The sequence below is a fragment of the Sinohyriopsis cumingii genome, chromosome 14, assembly GCF_028554795.1.
Source record: "Sinohyriopsis cumingii isolate HCF-2022 chromosome 14, ASM2855479v2, whole genome shotgun sequence".
NCBI lineage: Eukaryota > Metazoa > Mollusca > Bivalvia > Unionida > Unionidae > Sinohyriopsis > Sinohyriopsis cumingii.
Genome location: NC_142974.1, coordinates 67911858 through 67937966, shown reverse-complemented (window position 1 = coordinate 67937966; position 26109 = coordinate 67911858). Strand labels below are relative to the sequence as shown.

Below are 26109 nucleotides of genomic sequence, written 5' to 3'. Positions count from 1 at the left end.
GACGGTCGTGCGTGGGCATGTGATCCCAATTAGAATAGTCAACGCGAGACAACCCGTGAATACGACCTATTACGGAACTGGGCTCGGCGATGCTGTTCGTGGATTATTTGCGAGTGCAATAAAAGCCCACACAGCCTATCATTGCGCGTTGTCATGAGAGTTGAGAATATTATATAAAGTGACGATGTGGATGATTTGAAACAACTGGGTCTCTAGCAGTTCAGATGCTTCGAGATCGAATAAGGCAATTAGTAACACGAGCACCAAAGATGGCTCCAGTTACATCATCATCGAACAAATCAATTCCGCTTGAAGTATTAATGAAGTAATAAGGAAAATCAATAATGTATAAACCAGTTCAAAGTAGTGTTTGATAAAGCATTTGACGTGACAGCGCCTGTGTTATCGGATCGAAGCAAGAGATTTTCAGTATTACCCCTATCCAACCAGGGATACCAATCAAATGAAAACAGAATTGCAAGTACAAGACACCTGTGTTTTCCTTCTATGTGAAGCATTTTTGGAATTTGATTTAAAACTCATACTTGAGAACAATTCTAATTACAATGCTTATAGCTCAGTGGGATTTGGTAACAATGTAATTACAGAGTTGTTTAACAGTGCACGTTATTACATCGATGGAAACGAAATCGAATCCATTCTGGACAAAGCTGATGTCGGGGACGATTCTTGGACTAGCCCGATAGAGCACCGATTACACGAGAACCGATTGTCCAATCAAGATTTTTGTCAATGATGTAAGTGATCAAGCCAATGTGGTGCTACCGTCTCTTTAGCGAGAGGTTCTAACCCACACTGGTTTTGCAGAGCGCCAATCACAACTCATTGGTGATTCGCTAGTTATCGCTACTGCTGGCAAAGTTGTATTAGACACATTAACACTGTGGATGCCTGTGTTATCCCCTTCAGTGAGTACAGATCTACGGTTGTTATCATTTCTGCAATCCGGAACCACGTCACCGTTGACATTTCTCGCACATACTACAGACGCACACACACCAACTGCTATTGGGGGACAGTTTACCTGGCAAATAATTACCCAGCATGGACTAACTGCACTAAAACTCGTGTTTGTGGCGTTTCAACTTACAGCACGAGATAATGACTAGACACAGAGTACAATAATATTTGACAACTTATACGAGACTGAAGTACCTTTATTCTGTTAAATGGACATCGGGAATCTTCGGAAGAAATTCGGCTAAACTAGGCAAAAGCCACTCTTCATATTGCACGTGCATATCACAATATGTGGTCGTACATGGACATACATGAGAACGATGACACGGGTCTGCAGATTTCCATATAAGACTTTCAAAAGTTGTACCTAATTTGTTCTTACTTTTCACTGGGACATCTGGAGTTGTTCAAGCAGTCAATCTTTGACATGCATTTTCAAGCACATGTCAGTATAGTGGGTGTTTGTTATATCTGCTATGCTATGATACTTTCCGACAAGATGCTGCTGGAGAGTGCTGAGGGCCAAATTAGAGTGATCGATGCACCTGTGGAAAATTCATTATTGAACGTGTTACGTATATGAATAATAATGTCTATCACGAAGTGAAGTTTGATCTTACTTAAAGTCAGCTTGAAAAATGAAACACGCAAACAAATACAATAGTGGGGTCAGAGTGAAATTGTTTGTAGCAAACTGGAAATGTCGTCGCGTGGCTGACCCAAACACAGTTCACACAGATTAGTGCGGCCTGACACAAAATACCTTAGTAACTTTTTTATTTATCCAAGTCAGAGGTGGCACAAATGCAAAGAAATGTGGACTATTTCCATTTCTTGCAGCGATTCCAAAATTTCAAGGCTGCAGCGTTATGAGCTGTCGGAACTGCATCAGGAATTACACATAAAACGGAAGAAGCTTTCTATTGCCAGTCCCGAGTCGTCGACTACCCTCGGGCAATGGTCTTTGATTACAAAATCGCAGAAAATCACGGCGTTGACCAATCTTGATTTTCCTGCGATGGCAAATTCCGTTAAACATTTTCGCTTTTTTTATGCGAGATGAACTTGCATCAATAGTGCCACGCAAACGTGAAACCAGCATCATCAATCTGGATTGATCAACAGGCCCTGGTACTCACTGGGTTGGATGTGCGGTAACACCTCAACATAGTTTCTAGTTTGACTCGTATGAACGTGCGCCGCCATTTTAGGTTATTAATTATGTATCCTTTAGACTTGGACGACGGAGTCATCTACCGTTTTTATTATTTGACTATGTCAGTACAAACACGGCTGGATGACCCCATACGCGGTCTTTTTGTCGGTGAAGCGCTGTGCGTACTGGAACACTCGTCAATCCCGCAAACACTTATATTGATGTCACATTAAAGTATGTGTGATAGTATTATACAACCATATGTATCAACATTTACGGCCGTTATTCTGTTCGACAACACTGTGCTGATGTAGATATTAGCTGATTTGCAAACATAGCTGTTGGCGTTGACCCAGGTAACCTTGTAATTTGTGAAGATCACACCGCCAAACTGAAAAAGTCAAAAGTAGACAATCGAGATACTATTATAAGTAGAAAGGCGACTTTGTGGTAAAGATCCTGGTTCAGCTCAGTGACAACGGTGGAATCAGACACAGCGGCGTGACGGTTGCATTTATCCCAAACTATGTTGATACAGTCAATTTTGCAACAAGACAATACGTGCAAGAAGAACTTGCTCACGCGCCGGTAAGTTGGAGCGTTCTTCCAGTTTAAATTTATTACACAGTGAGTGCATTGTGTGTAAGGTTTCATTTAGGAACAACTGTATTTAGAAAAATGTCAGAAAGGAACCCAGGCTAATGAGGAAAGCAGTTTCAGACACTTTCTACAGGGGTGATTGATAGTCTTTGTTTCACTCAATTTCTACAGCTCTCTGTGCATTTTCTAATGTTTCTCTGGCAGTTTATACAGCATAATACAATACAAATAATAAACTTCAAAGCTGAATAAGATGTCAGAATATATATAAGTGAAACTGTATTCTAAATCAAAATATTCGCACCTGCTAATATAAAACTGAGGAAATACACTAAGTCCTATTTGTTTCATCTTTTGATAATTTGATAAGTTCAAACGGCGCATAGCACAGGTTTTGTGGGGCTAAATCTATGTAAAGTGTAGCTTTAAAGGTTTAGCATGCTGGGGTTTGCAAAGAAAGGCAAATAGATTTATTTAGTTCGAGTATATAGCAAAGATATGTATAAGGTATGGAAGAACCAAAATGATTGAATTAATTTTACCTGATCTTGGAATCTTGGAAATATTGACAAAGATTTGACCTCCAACGATGCCGAAACCAGAGTCACGGATATAGTTAGGTCTATATGAGAGCGATGGAGGTTCGTACAGGGAGTGGAATTCAAACATAATATAGTTGAAATCTTTTTGATTAATCCAGAATGTGTCCTTAAGGTCTGTGGTTCCGTCCATGGCAAAGGAAAATTTGGTTGAGTTGTCCGTACGTCTGATATGAGACAAGGTAACTGTGCTGAGACCAATATCCGGCATTCCCTTGTCCTTTGCCACTGTAATTATTATTATTGTTATTATTATTATTATTATTATTATTATTGCTATTCTTGCAGTTAGTAATGGTAGCTCTAGTGCTTCGTTAATATTAGTCGTCACTTATTAATTAACGACGTTCTTCGTGTTGACGTGGTGATGAATGATGGTACTACGAGTGGAAGAGAATAGTTTTTCTTTTGCGTTTTTGTTCTTTGACAAGTGAACTAAATGGAATCTAGTGATCGCCCCTCCCTTCCCAAGTCTAAAACAGCTCCCGGAAATTGTTATGTGATCTTCAAAATCGTGCAAAATGGTACTTTCTTATATGCCAATGACAGTCGAGAAAGTCCGATCTGGTTTTCAATTCTAGTCCCCAAGTAACTATTGATACTTGATGCACGTACCACATTCAGCATATGTGACCTAAGATTTCGGAATGCAGCTCCCTGACAAAATGTCTGCTGTCTGAAACAGTCGATTATCTATACAGTAATCTATCTGTTATATAATTATAGAACTTCCCCAAACATTACAACGCTTTTCATCTCGTGTCTTAACTGTTGCTAATCATAAAGACCGGGCGGATCCTTTTATTGGTCGAATTCTTTGCGCAACATGTTGGCAAGTGGATTTGAGAAATATAACTTCGTTCATGTCCTCGGTCAATCCGCTTATAGTTTAGTGTGAATTTGGACGTAGTCGTTTGCCTCAATTAGCAAGTCTCAAATTGTTTTTAAGCATGTGTACAGTGATGATGTCCATTGCATGACGGAGTATCAAGGTCGATGATGAAAACGAAAGGGCGCTTTTCTCACCCATGCGACAGAGAAATCTACCTGTTCTGCTAACCTTACTTCTCCTATCTCAGTTTGGTTATATCAGACGTGTCGTCTCAGTCATGGTGTTCATGCTCAATGAAATATTTTTAAAAAGAAATCATTGATGTCTCTAGTGTGCCTGACGGAGTTGTTATAAAATTCAACAACAGCAACAACATATATATGCTTAAGGTCTCTCCATTTTGATAACCTGTCGAGCTATTTGATAGAGCTCCAGACACAAAGGCAACAGACATCACTGGCCACAAATAACCAAATTCTAATAATGCGATTGCATATGAAAACTCATGCACTTATCAGCCAGAGTGGTTCGTTCATCAGTCCACATGATATTACACAAAATGATTTGCTGTAGCCTTCATTGCACTAATAATAGCAACACCTACCATATGTCCAAGAAATTCATGAATTTGAAATTTCCTGACACTACACGACACACATTGTTAGAACTGTACCCAGTAGGCATAATGTACAGCAGTGTATCGTATAGATGCCTATCTTAGAACCTTCTAACTATATTATAACTGACTAAAGTTTAAACTTAATCGGATTAAAGATCTTAATTATTTATTGTCAATTTCATATGACATCCATCGATTAAATGTGAAAATACAGTAATCATATCAAAAGGATTATATGTTGCTATTTGCTGATGCGTAGAACTTGTGTACTTAGGGTCGACAGTTCATATCATTGCCCTCATTAATATATTCGCATTAATACTCAGTATATACAAAAGCACTTGGCTCGAGACTCTCATTGCTCACAAAACATCTCGGGGAGACAAATAATATAACCCCTTGACTGGATTTCCTTGTCTCGGTCCAAACTTCAGCATATATTCTATTAGACTCTCTCATTCAGTGACACCAAAAGGGGATTTACGAAAAAGCCTGTTTCTTACGATTTTACACCTACTCCATCACATTCGGAGTCGCCCAAACCGCAACTACTTGCCCGTTAGTGTTATCCTTGGTCTAGCTTTTTAAAAGAAAAACCACCTGCCACCCGAAAGTATGGCGCTTTTGACTTGCGGATTCTCTAATATTCACGTATCTAATGTTTTCATTCACTTTAGTGCACTATATGACATGGTTTAAGCTTACAGTTCCAACAGCTACTTTTTAATATGATGTCTTAGGGAATCGATAAAATGTTTATTTCCATCCTTTATATATCTTTAGTTTATTGATGTAACTATCACCTGTTTCGTATCAATCTATCCTCCCATCTATAAGCAGGATCACTTTCGCAACTAGCTTCATGCCTCCTCGTGTGTTTAGCTCATTATTATCTTAAGATATAACATGCTTAGTCTCACTAATGCATCTTCAAAATAAGCAAGCCGTCTAGCCATTTACCATCTAAATAGCCTCTTATGTCAAGGATCCACATATAAACACAAGGCCATCTATAAAATCTTTAAAAAATATATCAGACAGGCAGTCATGCGTATTATTCCCACTCTATTTCAGTAACCATTGTAAATAATCCCTTGACCTACTTACCAATCATATAAATCAATACATACATATATACAGACACTTCAGCTGCTTTCTAAATTTAAAACCTGTTCCTAAAATTCTGTATGATTAACTGAAGAGCTTATCTAAAGTTTCACAATCTGTTGCATAGCTCGAGAGATGACGGGATTATTCATCTAGGGCTTTCCCTTGGGTAATGTAGCGATTCATTGTAACGTTATTGACAGATATTTTTCAGATCAGTATTTAAAAGCGTTCTCTATCTTCTCTGAGAATGTGGCGACCTAGACCCTTTTATATTATCCGTGTCATAAGTTTGGTCACACTTTTGCTTAACGTCCATTGCCTTCATTGCCAGCTTGTGCCTCATTTCCTATTTCCTTATTCCTAAATATATCCTCCTCCCAGCTGGTGCAAAATTAAATTGAATCTGTTTTGTCTTATTCAATTAAATTTTTGCTTCTTTTTCTCTATTTTTTTTTCCTTACGCTTTCACAAACTATCTTTCTCCGTTCGGATTCCCCTCCATCACGATCTGCCGGTCTTTCTCATCCAAAACGTGTTTATTATAACCCTAACTCTAAGCTGATATGACTTATCCTTCTATCTAAATCAAGGATCCAGTTTCTAAATACGACTTTGTTCTTTCTAATTACCATTCCTGTTTCAAGTGTAAATATATATATATATATATATATATATATATATATATATATATATATATATATATATATATATATATATATATATATATATATAAAGAGATAGAATGAGGGGAGAGAGAGAAAGAAAGAGTAACAGATAGAGAGCTGACTTGTTAAACAAGCATCTTGTCCAGTCCCAGAGAATCCAGTGTCGCATGCACATGAATCAATCGTCTCAGAACCTAAGCACTTCCCGGGATAACATGGCACCAAATGTGAACATTTTACTGAAATCAGAAACTTCATTACATTATTTTTAAAGTATCTATGCAGGTGAATAATCAAGACGTCGTTCACTAATACCGCTCGAAATTTCAATTTAATGAACAAGAAAAAGTTTCAAAATTTAAAAAAGAATGTTAAGAATCTTGTGATTCAGATAACGAATGCTTTTACGAAACTGTGCTGCAAGAGAGACAAAATAAAGACAGGCTTAATTAGACGACTTTGAATATTTATACTGTCAACTTGTATTCAGAATGGTGATTTTGGGAACCAAACATGTGCACATTGGGATAGGGTGAAACAGTCATATTGAATTGGAATTATATGCATCCAAGTCTTATTACATAAGACGCATATGCATATGGAAACAAAAAGGGGACCCAAGAATACGTAATAAGAATGGTCACTCTTTTCATTGGTAACGGATTGGATCATTTTATATGGACGAGTGAGGTTACAAAGTATATATTTTACGAACTGGAAACCTGTCATAGGATTAAAATGAAATGACATAATTTAGAGTTCATCCAATAAACATGCTCACATCCATCACACAATGATTTACACAGAACCAAAGGTTTCGCAAACCATTCTTTCAACTTACGTGTTGCACAGGCCGTGTACTCTCCTGAATATGGGTAATTGCATCTACATCTACCTGGCTCAATACATGTTCCACGATTCCCACATGACGGGTTACAAATTGCTGTAAAGACCCAAATTTGGATCATTATTTCTTTTTCAAAATTAATGCACTGATGTCTCCTCTTTCGTTCAAACACGACCCATAATTCTTTCTTCCGCTTAATGCAGTGCATACATTTCTTCAAAGGTACTGTAGTTTGAAAATGTAAATAGCAGTCTTACGATCTGGTCCGTACTCCGAGAACAGAATTATTGACAAGAGTTTGAGAGGCTTTGAAGAGGGGAACTGAGGAGACTGTATATTATGAAGATTTACGGTATCGCTTTTTTTATTTTCCCCATCAACACAGACAACTTCCGTTAGAATGACTGCAAGATCTAGAACCGAATGTAACCCTCTAAACCCACTTGAAGATGTGGATATGCTTTTAAGAATATAACCTTCTACAACATTTACAACGATTCCAATTGCAAAGTCAGAAATATCTTATCCATTATCTTATACCCAATTTTTTCATAGATATTTGCCTCTCTTAAAGAAATGAGTTGTTTAAACCTATTTCTTATACTCAATTTTTTCATAGATATTTGCCTCTCTTAAAGAAATGAGTTGTTTAAAAATATTTCTTATACACAATTTTTTCATAGATATTTGCCTCTCTTAAAGAAATGAATTGTTTAAAACTATTTCTTATACCCAATTTTTTCATAGACATTTGCCTCTCTTTAAGAAATGAGTTGTAAAAAACTATTTCTTATACCCAACTTTTTCATAGACATTTGCCTCTCTTTAAGAAATGAGTTGTTTAAAACTATTTCTTATACCCAATTTTTTCATAGACATTTGCCTCTCTTAAAGAAATGAGTTGTTTAAATAAAACTATGTTCCTAGATTTCACAATTCCTACAAACTACAAATTTAATGATCCAAAGAAACAATGCTTAATCTGGAAAGATAGCATAAATTGTTTTTTTCTTTTCGCAAATATTTGTTACACTTTGTTATTACAATCGACCAAAAACATTTGCTAGAGGGGATAATTACATAATTCGAAATGGTCCACCGCTTAACAAAGGTAAATATTTCAATAATGCAAAGAAAAAGATGTCATAAATGACTAACGATTTTCAATAATTTTAACGTCGGCAGAATAAAACGACTATGCAAGGAAACATCACTCACTGGTGATTGAACAATGTTAACACTATTTAGACTGATTAAAACTTCCGTCTAACTTAAATAAGTATGAGACGTTGTCGGTCCTGTTTACATTTCATAGCTGAGACTTTATATTTCAAAACAATATTGAGGTAGTAGAACATAAATTAATTATAAATCTCATTGCCGGTTATACTTACGAACACTACATGGGGAGCTACCATCCACCCACCCTGGACAACAATAGTCATCTATTATAGTTCTAGCATGCTGACGAGTGGAATGGTGAGCGCACCTTGAAAGAGAATGAAAACAGTCATAAGAAGTATGTATATTGTTAGAATGCTTATCATTTTTTTTCACACCTAATGATAAAATTCTAAATTTGTACCAGTAGGGAAGAAAGTTGATATAAATTTGAAAACTTTCGTCGCGAATTCACGGTTTAGAATCCTAATACCTTCAGGCGAATTCACTGTTTGGAGTCACAGTACCTGTAGACATAATTGTAAGAAATGACATGGTGTCATATATATGAAAACAAAATATATAGCGATTTAATTTTATAGCGTATTATCCTTTCCTTAATCACAATTTGGAGCTCATAATACATCGATGTAAAACTCGAGAAACAATACTTTTTAGCGACATCAAGGAATTAACACTAAGTACGCACCAATGTTTGCAATAAATCTTTTATATATAATCTGTCATCAATTCATGTGATATTTTTCTGAAAGGTTAGACGAAAATTTCATTATAAAATATATAAATAGATCACTCACATTTGCTGACATTCATGTCAAAGCTAAACATAATAGCAGTTGGCACATTAAAATTTGCTGAAAAATTTTAACTGATGAGAATACAAATCAACATGACAACATGAAAACATACAGATTTCGCTGCGATGGTCAGTTTTCTCCTCGACAGACACTTGACATAAATGTATGCATGATAATTCATCATAAGTTAACATAGCAGTCGTTGCCAAATAAGAGGTAAAGATATTAATTGCAATTAAGAAAAATATTTGCTATATCGGAGAAGTGTTTTCAAATAATCATAAACATGTAGTACAACAAAAACAAATTTTGGAAACTAAAGGTCCAAGTATGATATTCTTAAAAGATCTGTACAAACTTGATTATATAAATTCTATGCCACCCAAATGTCCAAGACTGCATTCGGTAGCATATCTTCTGTTTCACAGAATGGAAGCCGATGCTTTCAATAAGATGTGCAAAGATTTCTGTCTAGTACAGGTTCACTTTCAAGAGTTATGTATGAGACTCATCTCTGTGGTTGTTCCATATGAAGGATGACATTCTCAAAATAATGAGTTTGAGGTTTCGAAGTTTGTGTGTGGAGATTTCATGGAACTTTTTTTGCCAAGTACATAAAACACGATGTAGCTGTAAGGAATCTTCGAAACCGAAACGAGCTCCTGCAGGGCAGGTTTGGATTCCTTATCTGCATTTTTGTTATCTTTCGCACTGATTTGTCTATGCAGCTAACAGTAGAAAATACCATTCAAGATTGAGCTAATCCTGCTTATGAAAGATTAAACAGGTGGACTCATTTAAGGTTTTGAACATTTTTCAAGCTGAAAAGAGAATCTGAAATGGTGACGCTTAGATGCCGTTGAAAATTTGAATATGGCGTTGTTATGTGGTGAAAGAATAGAAACTTGATCAGGTAACCGGCTCGAGATAGTTCCATTGAGTATTTCAGTGGCATCTACAATCTTGTGTCCAGCTCTGTCGATTTAAATGAACATAATCACGATCTGGGGTTCTTATTTCATTGAATTTACTTGAAAAACCAAATGATTGTTTAAAGACTCTTTTTGATAACTAAGTTAGTGTTTTGGGAACAAAGGATTTTGGAATATTCGTGCGATTGTTTCTGATTCTACAGATGGATGATTTTGTGTAACCAAAGGTGCGATAAACTTTGGTTCTATGTATACAGTGTTTAATATTTGGTCCTAAAGACTACACCATATGCGGGATTAGATAAATTGGAACATAGTTTGGTAACATTCTGAAGAACCAGTTTTGTTCTTCTGAGATAAAGATATATTTCATCTGCCTCTATAAAAAAACCTTTCTTACGGGAAGTTATACACGCTCACAAAGTGAAGTCCTGATTGTGTATTGGATCAAGCATATACAGACAACATTTCGTACATAATCGAACCATAGTCAAGTTAATTTATTATTAAAATCATGTCTAACCAGTGCAAGACGATCCGTTAGTTCCTTAATAAGGGAGCTGATACAACTCGTACTAAACAAAGGTTGTTAATATTTGTCACTAATGCATCTAAATGAACATGAAAATGAGCCCTAGCAACTGAACACTAATAATGTGGTGTCTAATATAAAAGAGAATAGCCAAGACAGAGTTTCTGGTGATCCTGAGTTCTATGTAACCACCAGAAGAAAAAAATCAGATTTAACAATTCGAATCCGTTTACTTCTGACCGTTTCTAAACTATTTCGTAGTACCTATATAGCGTACGTCCAATGGCAAGCCTATTTATGGATCTGTGGTAGATGCAAGTTTCCTCTACGTAAATGACCAGTCAATTCCTGCATTAAGGTACATTTAATTGTTATGTTAAACATCGTGATTTGCAATACGCTACCCTGAGCTACATCTATATAAATCGATATACACACTTTCTTTTACCACTATAGCCATTAATTTGCCTTTCTTTTTGCGGGCCGGATCGAGCCCATTTTTCACTTGTTGCACCGGATCTCGTTTGTCTCACAGTTACATAGTTTATTTTAATGTAATGCCTAACTAGTGATTTTGGGGTCGTTGTTGATATATGTCTGGTAGGTGTGTGTGTGTGTGTGTGTGTGATTTGGATTTTTTAACGTAGCTTTAACAATTTTTCAGTCATATCGCTACGATGTCTGCAGTGTGGCAGTTTTTTAGTGATATCTAGCACTGGGGCATCATGCCGCAGACATGTGGCATGATGTCACACCCAGTCACATTATCCTGACACCGGGCCGACCAGTCCTAACACCAACCTCTTAATGCTCAGCGCCAAGCGAGGCAGCTGTTAGTACCATTTTTGTAAGTCTTTAGTATGACTCGACCGGGGATCGAACCCACGACCTCCCGCATCCGAGGCGGACGCTCTAACCACTAGGCCACCGGATCGGTCTGGTAGGTGTGAAGTCTGTAATCTTGGTTTTTAAACGTTTCAGCACTCGGCAACAGCCATCCCATTATCCTGTTTCACACTTTGGATATCATTCTCGAGTTTACGTATGTGGAAATCCTTCGATTATGAGAAATTGACATTTTGCTGAGAACTTCTCCTAACATAAGGATTCATCATTGCCTTCGTCTCGACACCTACGAGAGATTAATTTTTTTCCAGTCGTCTTTGTGGTAGTCATGCTTAAGACAGTTAAAGCATCTCAGCTGTTTGTGGATGAATGAGTAAACTGAGATGTTTGAGAAATACAGCCCTGATAAATGCAAGTAAATATGTGTAACCGGACGTCAATATGTTTGTTTTGGCGGGAAAGAACTTGCGTTACGGCTATTGCTGATTCGTTTATCTCTGGAGACATTCTAAGCTCTGAAATTGTAAAGTTATCTCGCTGCAGCCACCAACATATATCACGACTAAGAGATTTTGTTTAGAGATAATTTGTTGGGTATCTCCACACAAAGCTTGGCCAAAAGCAGGATATCAGAATGAAATTACTATCTACATGTATGTTTTCTTTAAAGATGTATTGTTTGAAATATACAATTTAGTTCTCTGGCCAAGCTCTGGAATCGTATTGCTATCATGAACGCTGATAGCTCTATTAGTCACATTCCTATAGTTGTCTCAACGATGTGAACTTATGGGAATTATCTCTGTTTTGGAAATAAAATCCTCTTCCTAGATGCTGGTCGAATTATCCTGGATCCGCGTTTAACTATGTTGTCGACTATTAACACGTTGGTGTGAGTTCACGTAACTGAAGAATGTTATGTCGCACGCATCCATCATTTGAGCCCGACAAGAAGACGGAAGTAACGCTCATTTATGGAGTTTCTCTTAATATGGCAACACATGTCAAATACGTTAGCAAAGATGAGCGATTTTCGATTGACACTTGTCCTTTTGTAATTCCGAGCATAAAAATACAATATTTTTCTCACAATAGTGACCTTTCAAACTCTGAAGACCAGTGCGATACAGTCTATTTAACATAGCACCTAAGCTTGGAGTGACTAGACGCAGTCTATTTAACATAGCCACCTAAGCTTGGAGTGACTAGACGCAGTCTATTTAACATAGCCACCTAAGCTTGGAGTGACGCGACGCAGTCTGTTTAACATAGCCACCTAAGCTTGGAGTGACTAGACGCTTCATCAGATTAGGCACTTCTGAGCAATCCTTCAGCAGAAGTTGGTGGCGAACTAGTATCATGCATTGGAATGGTAACTGTCAGGACTGTCGCAGTCAAGGGTTAGGGTTAGGGTTTGGGTTGCCTCCAAACGTAGCCTATTATGACATACAGAAGGGTGCATATGGCCTACGCGGTGCGGGGACGGGTGGCAATTGTAGCAGTCGAGAGTACATAAATATTTTAAAGTTTACATGAATTGTGAAAGCATTAACAAAGTTCTAAAGTATATATATATATATATATATATATATATATATATATATATATATATATATATATATATATATATATATATATATATATATATATATATATATATATATATATATACAATAAATAAGCTTTCAGTTTAATTCATCAAGGGTAATTGAAACAAAAGTATCGCAAGTGATATTCAAACATCGCTAAATAACATTTTACTCTTATCCAAAGCATTGAGATTAGATTTTTATGTGGCCCTGAATGATCGCCACGATATAAGCAATGAAATCTGGAACATTATTTGTTTCCTAATGTATGACAAAAATACCTTCTCAGTATATTCCGCTTAAGAGAGACTCGACTCCAGATCATTCTAGATCAATCAAACTACTGCATTTGTTGATTTAAAACATATCTACATTAAATTTATTATTCGACATGTTCAATTTCATAATGAAAGCTAAGATTGTTTGTTTACTTACCACCACCAGACCATGGCTGAGCAGTATCTTTCAGTCCAATACTCGATTCGGCGTCTTGTGCAAATATGTCTTAAATAGTACAATATTAAATACTTTACAAATAACATTTCTCAATGAAAACATTCACTATATAAGACAGACTATAAAATATATATAAGATATAAACTAAACAAATTAAACAAAGTTTCATATTTGTATATTATAAAATAGTCAAGAATATATTCGTAGTCTATTTGGCCATGCGCTCATCCGGACAATAAATGGTTCCTTATCAAATATAAGGACATGGGGTTCACGAGAGATCACTCGCTGATCAGGTGGAATTCATTAATCAGATGACTGCACAGACCTACTTGATTTATATTCAGAAATGTAAGGTATATGAGCCAAATCATAGCTAAAAACTGGCACCTATGTACCAAAACGAGACGAAGAACTTATCTTATGATCTCATATTTTATGCTTTGATACATGCGTTTATAAAATAAATTTATATAGAATGACAACACTGTTATCAGACAAGTTAAAGTGGTTTTATTCGGACTAAGCAGGTATCAAGCCATTGCCACTAGCAACGATGCATATAGCTTAGATTTCGTGCATCAGCGCTCTCATCCACTCGGCCATACGTTCATCCCCCAAACCCGAAATAAAGTATGGAGCATGGTTGAAGGTAATTACACAAGAACAGGAAAAATGAGTAAAAGGAATAATGTCGAAAAGGGATAATCGAGGCTATGCAGTTAGTGTACCAGTATTCTTGGTACATACTTTAAGCAGTGGCTACATAATGTTCTATAACATAATGACCCTACATCCCTGTACACATCTTGGAGTAAAACCTTCTGAAGACAACGAACATTCGATAGGTACGCTGCATGGGTTACTTTAAAGTCTTTATTTTGAAGTACATTTGAACCATACAGTAAAGGAAATATGTCTCTAGTTTGATGCATGTTGTAATATAATAGAGAAATCTTTTCCAGTAATTTTCATGGATAAATCAGGAAATAATGGCAAACATTCTAATTTGTATTTAACCTCTATTATAATCTGCAATTAATGTCTTCATTATTTTGTTGAATAGGTTCCTATAACGAAATAGCGAACGAATGATACTGGATTATGCTCTTTCCTAAGCTTACGAATCATTAAGTTGCAATGAAGTAATTCTGTAGTTACTCAAGTCAATAAATACCTACGAAATAGCCAGAGATGGTATTAATTAACTCCTAAAATGATGCCCAATATCTACTTCAAATTATATCTAGAGATTGAAGGGTTTCTACGTTAAAGTCATTCCTTTTGAGCGGACAAGGCTAGCAATTCATGGGTGCATAAATACACATCCTAACTCGACGAAGGCTTGGAATATATATCTTATCAATTCCACGGTCTCTTACAGTCTGTCTTAGAATAAAACCGTCTTCAAAATTCTAAATTGGTTTCGTCGTTTACAGATGTGACAGAGATAGCACGTGTTATAATATATGGTCTAGTTATGATTCGAATGCTGCACGTGAATACATCCCTTGAAAATTATTTTCCTTTCCAAACTCTTTACTGTAAAAGGTTAGATAAGTTTAGCCTGATATCCTGATCTCCCGCACTGCTCTATTGTGTCTCCACTAAACATTTTCAGGATAGCAGACGTGATGACATTACATAGGAGCTAAAAACACATCGACCATTATTTCCATTTCCAGCATACTCCTAATCGTCATGCTTACTTCATCCACTTAAAATATTTATATAAATTAAAAAGAGATAAACACTAAAATATTTAAATATTATTATTAAGCAAATAAGCAAATACATTTTATTTGATGATTTCACTTACAATTAATGCTGCTCAAATACATGAGCGGATAACTGAGTTAAAGAATTACTTTGTCCAAATTTACCTAATTTGTAAAATATTTCTCCTAAGCTGGAATTGTTGCCAGCTTTCTTGATACATTAAGGATTAAACACTTCTTATGATATCGATTAAATATGAAATTTGAAATTTTAGGAAGATTATATTTTTTTTTAAAATGAATAGACAAGATGAAATGAAATTGTTGCAGATGTGGAGTTTCTTGTTATTAGTGATTCTGTACTCCATCTTGATATTTCGTTTCTATATACTAAAATTGATTTATGCAGTAACTGCATGCATACATCTCATAATTTGATACTCGAACATTAACTGCATTGGGGGTACAAACAAGGGAAGTAAATCTCTAGAGGAGGTAACAGCACTTATTCGACATGCCTATTGAACAATTGTGATGTATGTATCACAATCAATATTGACGTTCATGAAATATATTTGACTACCAAATGAAAAAAAATAGAGACTTTAACATTGTTAAGTGATATCTTTCCTTTTTGTTTAGCGTATTTGGTGTAAAGAAAGGATTATTATTATTATTATTATTATTATTTACCAAACTGTCTACAAAAAATCTATTCCAAGTATTTGATACCAAAATGGCACCAATTTGCAATTATGACTTGGCAGTCCTGTGAGGCCACATGTGCTAACGCGCTCACCTTTACAGATCATCGGCACATCACCTCAGTCCGCGTTTGTTCGAGTCTCATGCTCAGCGAACATGACTATGTGAGAAACATAATCATCAGACTATGTGAGAAACATAATCATCATCACTGTCATCAGCATTATTATTACTCCTGATCATTATGATGATTTCATCCAGATAGCATCTTTAATTAAATTCAATAGAGATAAACAGAAGAAGAAAAAATGGAATAATAATAATACTCAAATAAATAAATAATAATATATTATGTCACCTAAAATTAAAGATGCATGAATAAATGAGTTGATGATTGGATTACAGAGTGATTGTGTCCAAATTTACCTAATTAGTAAAATATTTCCCGTAAGCTGAAATCCTTTCAGTCTTGTATTAATGATTGTGCATTTTGTACGTTAAGGTACAGGCTATGTATTAATTTTCAAAATTTAGCAAGATTCTATTTTTCTAACAATAAATAGACAAGATAAAATAAATTTGTTGCAGATGCAGAATTCGTATTTTTAATAATTATATGCACCACCTTGTTAATACTGACGTGTTTGATGCTTCTGTACAATAATGCTGATTTGTGTAGTAACGGAATGCATACATGACGTAATTTGATACCAGAAAATGATCTGCATTGCAGATGTCATCATGGAATGTAAATACCGACAGAACCTAACAATACCTACTTGAAAAGGGCCATTACACAACGGTCATTAAAGTGTTACAAGTACAACTGGGTTTAACCAGATTTAACAATAACTTCAACTATTATATAGACGACATCCATACTGACGTGTAAATATATATTTGACAAATAAATGAAAAATGAAAATAATTTGGCATTGTTAAGTGAAACCTTTCCTTTATGTTGAGGGCATTGGCTATAAAGGATTACAGCACATAATTTTCACATCACAATTTAAATAATGTATAACTCCAATGACAGAACTAGATTTTGCAGACTAGAACAATTACTTTGGAGGCTATCATTTGCGTTTTCAACTTGGATTAAATTCTGGTAAATATCTACATAAGCACCAGTTGTCAAAACCTATTATTCAGCTTGCTGGGCAATTTATTATTTTATTTCTAGTGAGTGTCTTTAGAGATGTGTAGAAACCTACATAATGATATCTAAATTATGAGGGTTGGGTTGTGTTTGGGACCATCAGGTTAATCCTTACTTCCGATGCGCATTTCATAAAAAAATTGCTAGTTCTGGATATCTATTTTCACGACCCGAAATCCAAAGGTAAATTGTATAGAGATCATATGCTTGTTTGGAGTTTTGATATTATATAATTTCTTAAGTGCACTTTCATAAAAATAATAAAGCCCGTATTCTGAATTTTAATTTCCGTAGTTCACAGGCAAGCCACTGTGACGTTTGCACGCATTGGGGTGTGGTTCTTCCAATATATTTTAATTAAATTATGATGAAAGTTCCACCCTGGCTCGTGAGGTTAGAAAGTTAAATTAGTGACGAGGTAGATTTACAGCTCTGAGCCCCCAGTCAGCAATGCCGACGGCTAAATTATAGAGAACACGAAGATGAAATTCAATCAATAACAATTTAATAAATTCGATAATTTAAAAACGATAACTTTCAATCACCCGACTTTCCCTCGACCAAGTGACAGCCTAATTCATCCCGTGATTTACAGTGTGAGTTCGATTTTCCCCGTCCTTGCATCTACTCATCTCTTTCTTTCCCGCTAATTCCTTCCTTCTTTCCGTTTCTCTAACACCTCCTTCGACTCCGTTTCCCTCTCTACTATCTCCTCCTCCAATTTCGCTCCCAGACTTCAACTTCTCCTGACTTCTCTCCTTTCTTCTCCTTTCCTCCGTCTCTCTATCTGAGACTACGGGACCAAACTGTAACTGGTCTGTCCTTCAAAGCTTCCTGTGAAAAACCCACAAGGCGTTAACATCTGCTTTATCGAATCTCACCTCACACTAGATCACCAATTAATCATCAGATAAGGCTATCACGGTTTTCTGTCACGCATGCGTACACATCGAAATTCACACACACATCTTGCAGGGTAAACAATGGCGCAATAACACTGTATCAGCGAATTGTCATACAGACATCAATACATTGCGTCACGTCAGTATATACACATATATATTTAATCTCATTGTACTACAATCTGACAGCAATCAGACGCATGTCTGTACATTACACAAATATTCAATAATGGCAAAATCTATAATCACATGAACACATGTGCTAGTCTACTATAAGATACCCATATAGCGATCTACAATATTAACTCTTACGACGGCTAGCAAGCTATATAATTCTTTACAAATATCAACTCATTCCTTCAAAATATGCAAACATATTAACACCACAAAGTAATTATTCGTACTACGGTTCTAGTAATTATAAAGTATACATACGACCTACAATTAACATGCTGTCTCATTCCGCAAAGACCGAACAACTAGCTCACTGACCTTATTTGAAGCTGTCTGTACTTAGAATTTCCTGTTCTAAGATTTTCCCGCCAATAACGAATGGCTATTCGAAGTTATGCTAACCTCCTCTGGGTAATTTCTCTTAGCGAACTAATTCTTGCCGGAAGACGCGGAGATCATATTCTACCCAAATCAGGGTCTCTCCCCTATCTCGATTCTGATTGGGTGGCCCTGTGACCCTGTCCAATCGTCTTAGCGGTCAGTTCAACCTGTCTGTCTGTCTGCAGGGAAAAGAAGTTAAGACACTCCCACTTCTTCAGGCAACTTCTTTTGATCTGGACAAACATTTCCACAACTAGGTGATAATTAGCTAACTGGCGGCTTCGCAACTCCTAGGTCTGGCTCTCCACTTCTAGCCACGGCAATCTTACGTTGTGGATTAGTGGTAGCCTGCGGCAATGTTTAACATCAAACAATGGCTTGTCAGAATTACTTTGATTATACATGTTTCAAACTGGGGCTACTCTGGGTCGGGGTAAACATGACAGCCACGTTAAAGTAATTTGTGTTAAATTAATATTTTCAGACCAGAGACAAATGAACCTAGGTTTGTATCACTTAAAATGGGTTTGAAACTGGGAACTGTTATCACTGATATTCCCATATTAAATGTTTTATGATATGTTGACAAAATTTGGTGTCCTCTGAAAGCAGAGGAATACAGACTCATATATTTTGTTTTCGTTTTTTATTTTTACATTTTTCATTTTTGTAATGAAGCATGATCTAAATAAAGAATCACTCGATGAACTTCGTTTTCATTATGCTATTGACTGGATCATCTGAGTATATGATATTTATCTGCGCATTATTTTTCCGACTTATGGAGGTACATAGAACTCTTATATCCGGGAAAGTACAATACTCTCTCGTCATTTTGATCTACATGAATTGCCCAACTTTGCCAGAAGAAAGTAAAAAACGAATTACAGTCTTCTGATGACTGTTGAACACTGGTTAACAAAGCTGCTTATCACGGAGGGATATAACGAACAAAGACATAAAGACGAGGACAGAGATCAAATAGTTATAGAGAGAAAGTAAAACGGTAGACAACTAGAGCGATCTAAGATTGTACAACATTCAGTTCTTAAATGAAATATGTCACATATATTCCGTGAAGATCTTACTTTATTTACGCATAACATTCTACGTCTGAAACATGTTGTTCTTCATGCAAAGATTTGCTTGAAAGCAATCTAGTTACTGAGGAGAAATTTTCAACATTTTACCCACAGATTTATTGTTTCGTAGACAAAGGTCGATAGATTTACTAGTTACCTGAACGTTCTAAATTCTAATAAAAAACAACGGATGAAGACTAGATTTCTATGTCAGTTATCTAGACATCATGGGCATATACAAGAAATATTAGGTTTGAAAAAATTAAGTGGAATAAAACTGTGAAAAATGCGAAAATATTCACTTACGAGCTCTGTGCATCACTATTGGTTACGAAGCTCAAGAAAGAAAGTAGAATCAAGAAAACTGTGATCTTCCAGTCCATGATACTAACGACGTTGTCTCTGCAGATACCTAGTTAGACCTGAATCTTAGTGTGGATCCACGATGGATGTTACTAGTCAATCTTACATAGAGAACGTCATAATGCCTATATTTGGTAACAGCTAATGTTGTCTTTTAAAGACGAAGAGGCAACCAAGGGAAAGTTTTGTACTTTAGGATAATATCAAATAGAATTCATGACACGCTGACATAAAAAATCGGTGTTAAAAGCCAACTGAAGATATCAAGCATCGACTATGCATCTTGTTGACAATTTTGAAAGTATTTTTGGAAATACGATCTTTCAATGCCCCTTCTTTTTATACTAAACTAATGAAACAGTAAATAACCACCCGATCCCTACATTGTTAAAGCCTTCAAGGCTAAATTTGTTAGCACTGTTAAAGCTCTCAGGCGTTAACAACGTGTAATTTTATACTGTACAGTATAAGTTATATGCCTTTACGGCTTAATATTGTCAACTGCCACTGGAACTGTTCTTACGCATGTGCGTCATTTCTATCAAACATCCGGTCAGTGATAAAACTTTGCTATAAGCCTAGACGAATAAACGGGGACGTTCCAAACGAAATTAAAACTGTCAGATAATTTACATTTGTAAATAGGGTTCTAAATACAAGAACAAAATGGGCTAGTTTTTAACCAAGTAGGATTAAAAGTAATATTCTGTACATCAATGTGCTGAAGACATCATTATCGGAGTCATCGCTTTTGACGCACTTAAGAACTTTTACTTTTCAGAAATGTAAAGCGTCCATAGTGATACATCTCATTTCCTTTGAAAACATTTATTTATTTTTGCAAAGTATGGGTAACAGATAACAATGATATATTTTCTAGTACTCTTAATCGCATGCTTTCAACCTAGCGACCCTTTATTCCGTTTTGTTCTTGTTGTGCATCTCTTTTTTAGACGCACTACACGTCCGTTGCTACCAAAAAAAGTTATATTCCAAGGCAACATCATTAGCACATAGGAAGCACAAGTTTATTGGGAAAATGAAACAAACATAATTTTAAGCACAGTTTTTTATTATAAAGATTGTGTCCTATAGAAGCTATAAGCATCAACAAAAATAAAATTGGATATGAATCCTAATGGTATTATAATAAATAGTTTACTTGTAACTAAAAAAAAATAATTAGATTTATGTCATTTATGCAGAATATGTAATTGAATGTACTTTTTTGGTGCTTTCGAACGGTTGGGCACCTTTCATAAGTTGTTTTTGTAGAAGTGCATATAATCGGTGAGAAAGATATAATATTAAAGGAGATTTTTCAGTAGAGGCTGCATACTTACTTATGAAACATACATTACAGGCACTTTTTTAAATATATACAAATTATGTTAAGAAAGAACCACCTAAATAAAGGTGGTAAAGACAGCTCCACATAAAACTTTAAAAATGTAACACAGTATTCTAAACAGTGTCACTGATTTTGTCACCCACTGTCACATTTTCATAACATGTTCACTAGCTGATTTGCTGTCTAATATTCGAGTTGTTATTAAAGATTTGTATGAGTATATTTTATTTCATTTCGCAAGTATTAATGCAATTTCAAAGACTTTTTCAGTCTCAATGATGATTAGTGAAAACATTTTTATGACATTATTTGGTGAACTTTGAGTTGATGACACTGCGTTAAAACATATCAGCATCAGAACACGGAGCAAAAAATTACTTTAGCCATGGGCTAATCGACTTACAAGATAATTGGGGAGTGGTTGGCTCTGCTGGTCAAAGACCAGAAGGTCTTATGAGATGGTCTGTTCTTCTTTCATCTCTCTTCCAAAATACAGTGTATGTCCATCCATTAGCACAAACATTCCATTGCTGCATGTCCTAAAATATATGTCAGATTGCCATAAAACTTTCTACACATGCATCCCATTCTCTAAATGAAAATAGTATTGCTCTGACATCCAATAAGGACACCACTCATGTCAGTAAGGAGTTTTCACTACAAGATATTTAAATGATGCATAGTTTCTCCTAAATTAAAATGTAGATTTTACATCCAGTATGGCCACCAAGGCAGCTATCATTAAAAGTGACTTAATAGTGAATGTGCCAGACTTGAGATCAGAAGAGTGGTTCAAACCCTACCATCACATCAGCTTGGGTCAGCTACATGTTGTGTGTCCTTGAAGACACTTTACTTAGTTGCCTAAGCACTTAAATAGCCTACATGTTATGCTGTCAAAACACTCATACCACAAAAACGTGTAATATGATTGGCCATATCACACATGTTATCATACTTTTTGGACCTTGATGTTTATTCACATAGCTTAAATTCATATTACTGTACCACTATTGGGGAATTCAGTTCAGATATTACACATTTTGAAATGCCATTAGCCTGTAGTATCCTCTATTATAATATGTAAGTTTTTTTACACTCTTGTTACAAGTATTTCGCATGGTGTGCCTTTAGCAGATAATCATACTGTGCCAGTACAAGCAGGCATCATTTGATGTAGGAAATAAAGAATTTGAAGGTGAGTTATAATGTTGAAACTGTTTGGCTGCACTGAGTTATTTAATAGAGCTTTTTCTGCCATGGAGATTTAACATAAGGTACAGGGAAACTTGTTTCTATGTACTATTAAATGTCATTTGTTCCACAACATAAATTAAAAGGATATGGTTGTAAAAATGGGTGTAAATAGCCATTCATTTATACATGTAAAAGACAAAAGCAGTTTGTCAGAGAGGATGGGTAAGCTTTAAGCACAGTTTTTCTTAACCTTTTTGTTTGCATCTGCATGTTTAAATTAATTGTATGCCCTCCCTTTCATAGATTAAGTGCTGGGATATTGTGATATAGACCTTCATGGCTGTACATGTGTTATGTAGTGTAAATTCTCTATATTAGACCCTTCAAGCTGGGATATTGTGATATAGACCTTCATGGTTGTACATGCGTTATGTAGTGTAAATTCTCTATATTAGACCCTTCAAGCTGGGATATTGTGATATAGACCTTCATGGTTGTACATGTGTTATGTAGTGTAAATTCTCTATATTAGACCCTTCAAGCTGGGATATTGTGATATAGACCTTCATGGTTGTACATGTGTTATGTAGTGTAAATTTTCTATATTAGACCCTTCAAGCTGGGATATTGTGATATAGACCTTCATGGTTGTACATGTGTTATATAGTGTAAATTTTCTATATTAGACCCTTCAAGCTGGGATATTGTGATATAGACCTTCATGGCTGTACATGTGTTATGTAGTGTAAATTCTCTATATTAGACCCTTCAAGCTGGGATATTGTGATATAGACCTTCATGGCTGTACATGTGTTATGTAGTGTAAATTCTCTATATTAGACCCTTCAAGCTGGGATATTGTGATATAGACCTTCATGGCTGTACATGTGTTATGTAGTGTAAATTCTCTATATTAGACCCTTCAAGCTGGGATATTGTGATATAGACCTTCATGGCTGTACATGTGTTATGTAGTGTAAATTCTCTATATTAGACCCTTCAAGCTGGGATATTGTGATATAGACCTTCATGGTTGTACATGTGTTATGTAGTGTAAATTCTCTATATTAGACCCTTCAAGCTGGGTCAATAATAGCTATGTTTTTATTGTATGCACACTTTCTGAAATTTTATTCATCCATGGGCTAATAGTATTTGTGCTTTTAGAAAAATTTGACAGTTGGCATGTGTGATCATTGTGATAAAGTGACCAAGATGTCAGCACATATCATACTAGAACACCCTGGACCTTGGTCATGCATTGGTACCCTGGGGTTTATTTCTATAATCTCCCCACAACCCTCACCACCAAGAAATTAGCCTTAGAGTCATAACTTAATAAATATAATAAAGTAACTTATATATATATATATATATATATATATATATATATATATATATATATATATATATATATATATATATATATATATATATATATATGTGTGTGTGTGTGTGTGTGTGTGTGTGTGTGTGTGTGTGTAGCAGATACCCTTTCTCATACAGAGGGTGGACTCATTGGACTCATTTTTATTGTACTCTGACATGCAGCCAGCAACCCATCCTGCCTAATGGTCTGGGAAATTTATTTTGACTTTAAATGTATATTTCAACATATTTTTCACTTTTTAAGCAATACTTGCAGTTTTGATCTATTTTGGTAGTGTTGTTCACATAGGTTTGTTTTCAAATGTACTCACAATATGTAACATTGGTTGGATGATGTTTTACACATTTGTCTATCTATCCATGACTGTGGTTTTATGAAAGTATGCTAAGCAAGAATTTATCAACATTTCCACATTGCTAGTTAACTTAAATTCTTTTCTTTATTTTTAGATCCATGTGCCCAGTTGACCACATACCAGAAGCAGAAGTCCAAAAGAGTGGAAAATTGGACTGCAATCCAGGATCAACTTTTGAATATTGGAATGGAAGTGACCTTTATGCCTCCTAGCCACACCTGCATCTCATGTACTCAGACTGTTGACCAAATTTTTCGTTGCATGGATTGGGGTACATCAGCACTATATTGTCAGGCTTGCATAAGTATTTTCCACAGCCTGCCTCATCTTCACATGTTTGAAGCATTTAAGGTATAACGATAAAGGAAAATAGATTATACAACATACATCTTGCTTAAAAGGTTTATTCTTTGTTTATCAAAAATCTGTTAAAACACTGTAAAGCCTTTACAATAAGCATTTGTGTATTTTTTAAGTAAAGTTTGTATATGCTTATTTAGATAGGAATGTATCTGGATGCAACTGTATATAATCTTACCTTTTGAAAATCTTTGGTTAAGAAAATTTATAAGGATGGAGAAGGTATAATCTGAACAATGGTGGTATTGAAATAGTCATGCTGATAACTTAATGAAGAAGAAAACAATCAGTAAAGTACAATTTTGTGTATTTATTGGCAGAAAATTTGCTTTGAAAATACAGTAAGGTACAGTTCTGCTTGGACAGACTTTGTACTCGATTTCTTTGGCACCTAAACTTCAGGCCGTAAATCTAGTTTTTGTCCAAGGTTTTTTCTTTCCTATAACAGAGATTGTGGGAAGGTAATTGAAGCAATTTCACTTTTCAGATTATGTTAACAAAAGAGCTAATTTATTCAACTTTATTGTGCTGACAGGTCATACAACTTGCTTTTATTTTCACTTTCACATTTTCAGATTTGTTTTTCGAATAAGATTGTAATCACTGATTTTTCTTTTCCCAGAATGGTACCATCATATATGTTCACATGGATGCACCAGTATGGACATGACCAGCCAATCATACTTGTGTATCCAGCTATCACCAAGACATTGTTATAATAGATGACAAAGGTAATATGTCATAAAATGTTAATATATAAATAGTTAAACGTTTGAAACCTTTGTCATTTTAGAAAGAAGCTGTCACTTTCTGCAGTGTGGGAGCAATTGGTCCGATATTAACCAGTGAATCTAATCCTAAGGTTTTGTTCAGTGCTAACATTTTTTATCATGTTAGGAGGTTAAGTATACATTATACAGATCACCCATACAGTGATGTATATTTGTCAATTCATACTTGAAATATCCTGAATTTGGGTATAGTAGCCTTTATAAATAAAATCCTTGAATTTCAATACAGTTCATATTGTTCCTGAAAAGTCATTTAATTGTTTGAAAATCTCTGCACAAAACTTGAATCCAGCTGATAGAATGCATATGTTACAACTGAATGAAATAGGTCACTTGTGAAATTAAGAATTCTGATATTTATGCATTATAACCCACCCACCCCCGAATACATAATTAAACTGGAATCAAATTTAGTGGATTAAATGATATACAATA

At 35.4% G+C, this 26109-nt stretch overlaps 1 protein-coding gene across 1 annotated transcript in view; it reads right to left on the bottom strand.

The window, feature by feature from the left end:
• Positions 1 to 20344, bottom strand: part of LOC149784063 (uncharacterized) — a 74744-nt gene extending 54400 nt beyond the window's left edge. Inside the window, exons 1-6 of the mRNA XM_089932162.1 lie at positions 20174 to 20344; positions 13723 to 13791; positions 8804 to 8898; positions 7404 to 7505; positions 6685 to 6801; positions 3280 to 3564 (exon numbers count right to left, since the gene is read on the bottom strand). Coding sequence (XP_089788288.1) covers positions 3280 to 3564; positions 6685 to 6801; positions 7404 to 7505; positions 8804 to 8898; positions 13723 to 13791; positions 20174 to 20250 — 745 coding nt within the window. The 5' untranslated portion in view covers positions 20251 to 20344. The remainder of the gene's footprint in view (positions 1 to 3279; positions 3565 to 6684; positions 6802 to 7403; positions 7506 to 8803; positions 8899 to 13722; positions 13792 to 20173) is intronic.
• Between the last annotated feature and the right edge of the window lie 5765 nt (positions 20345 to 26109).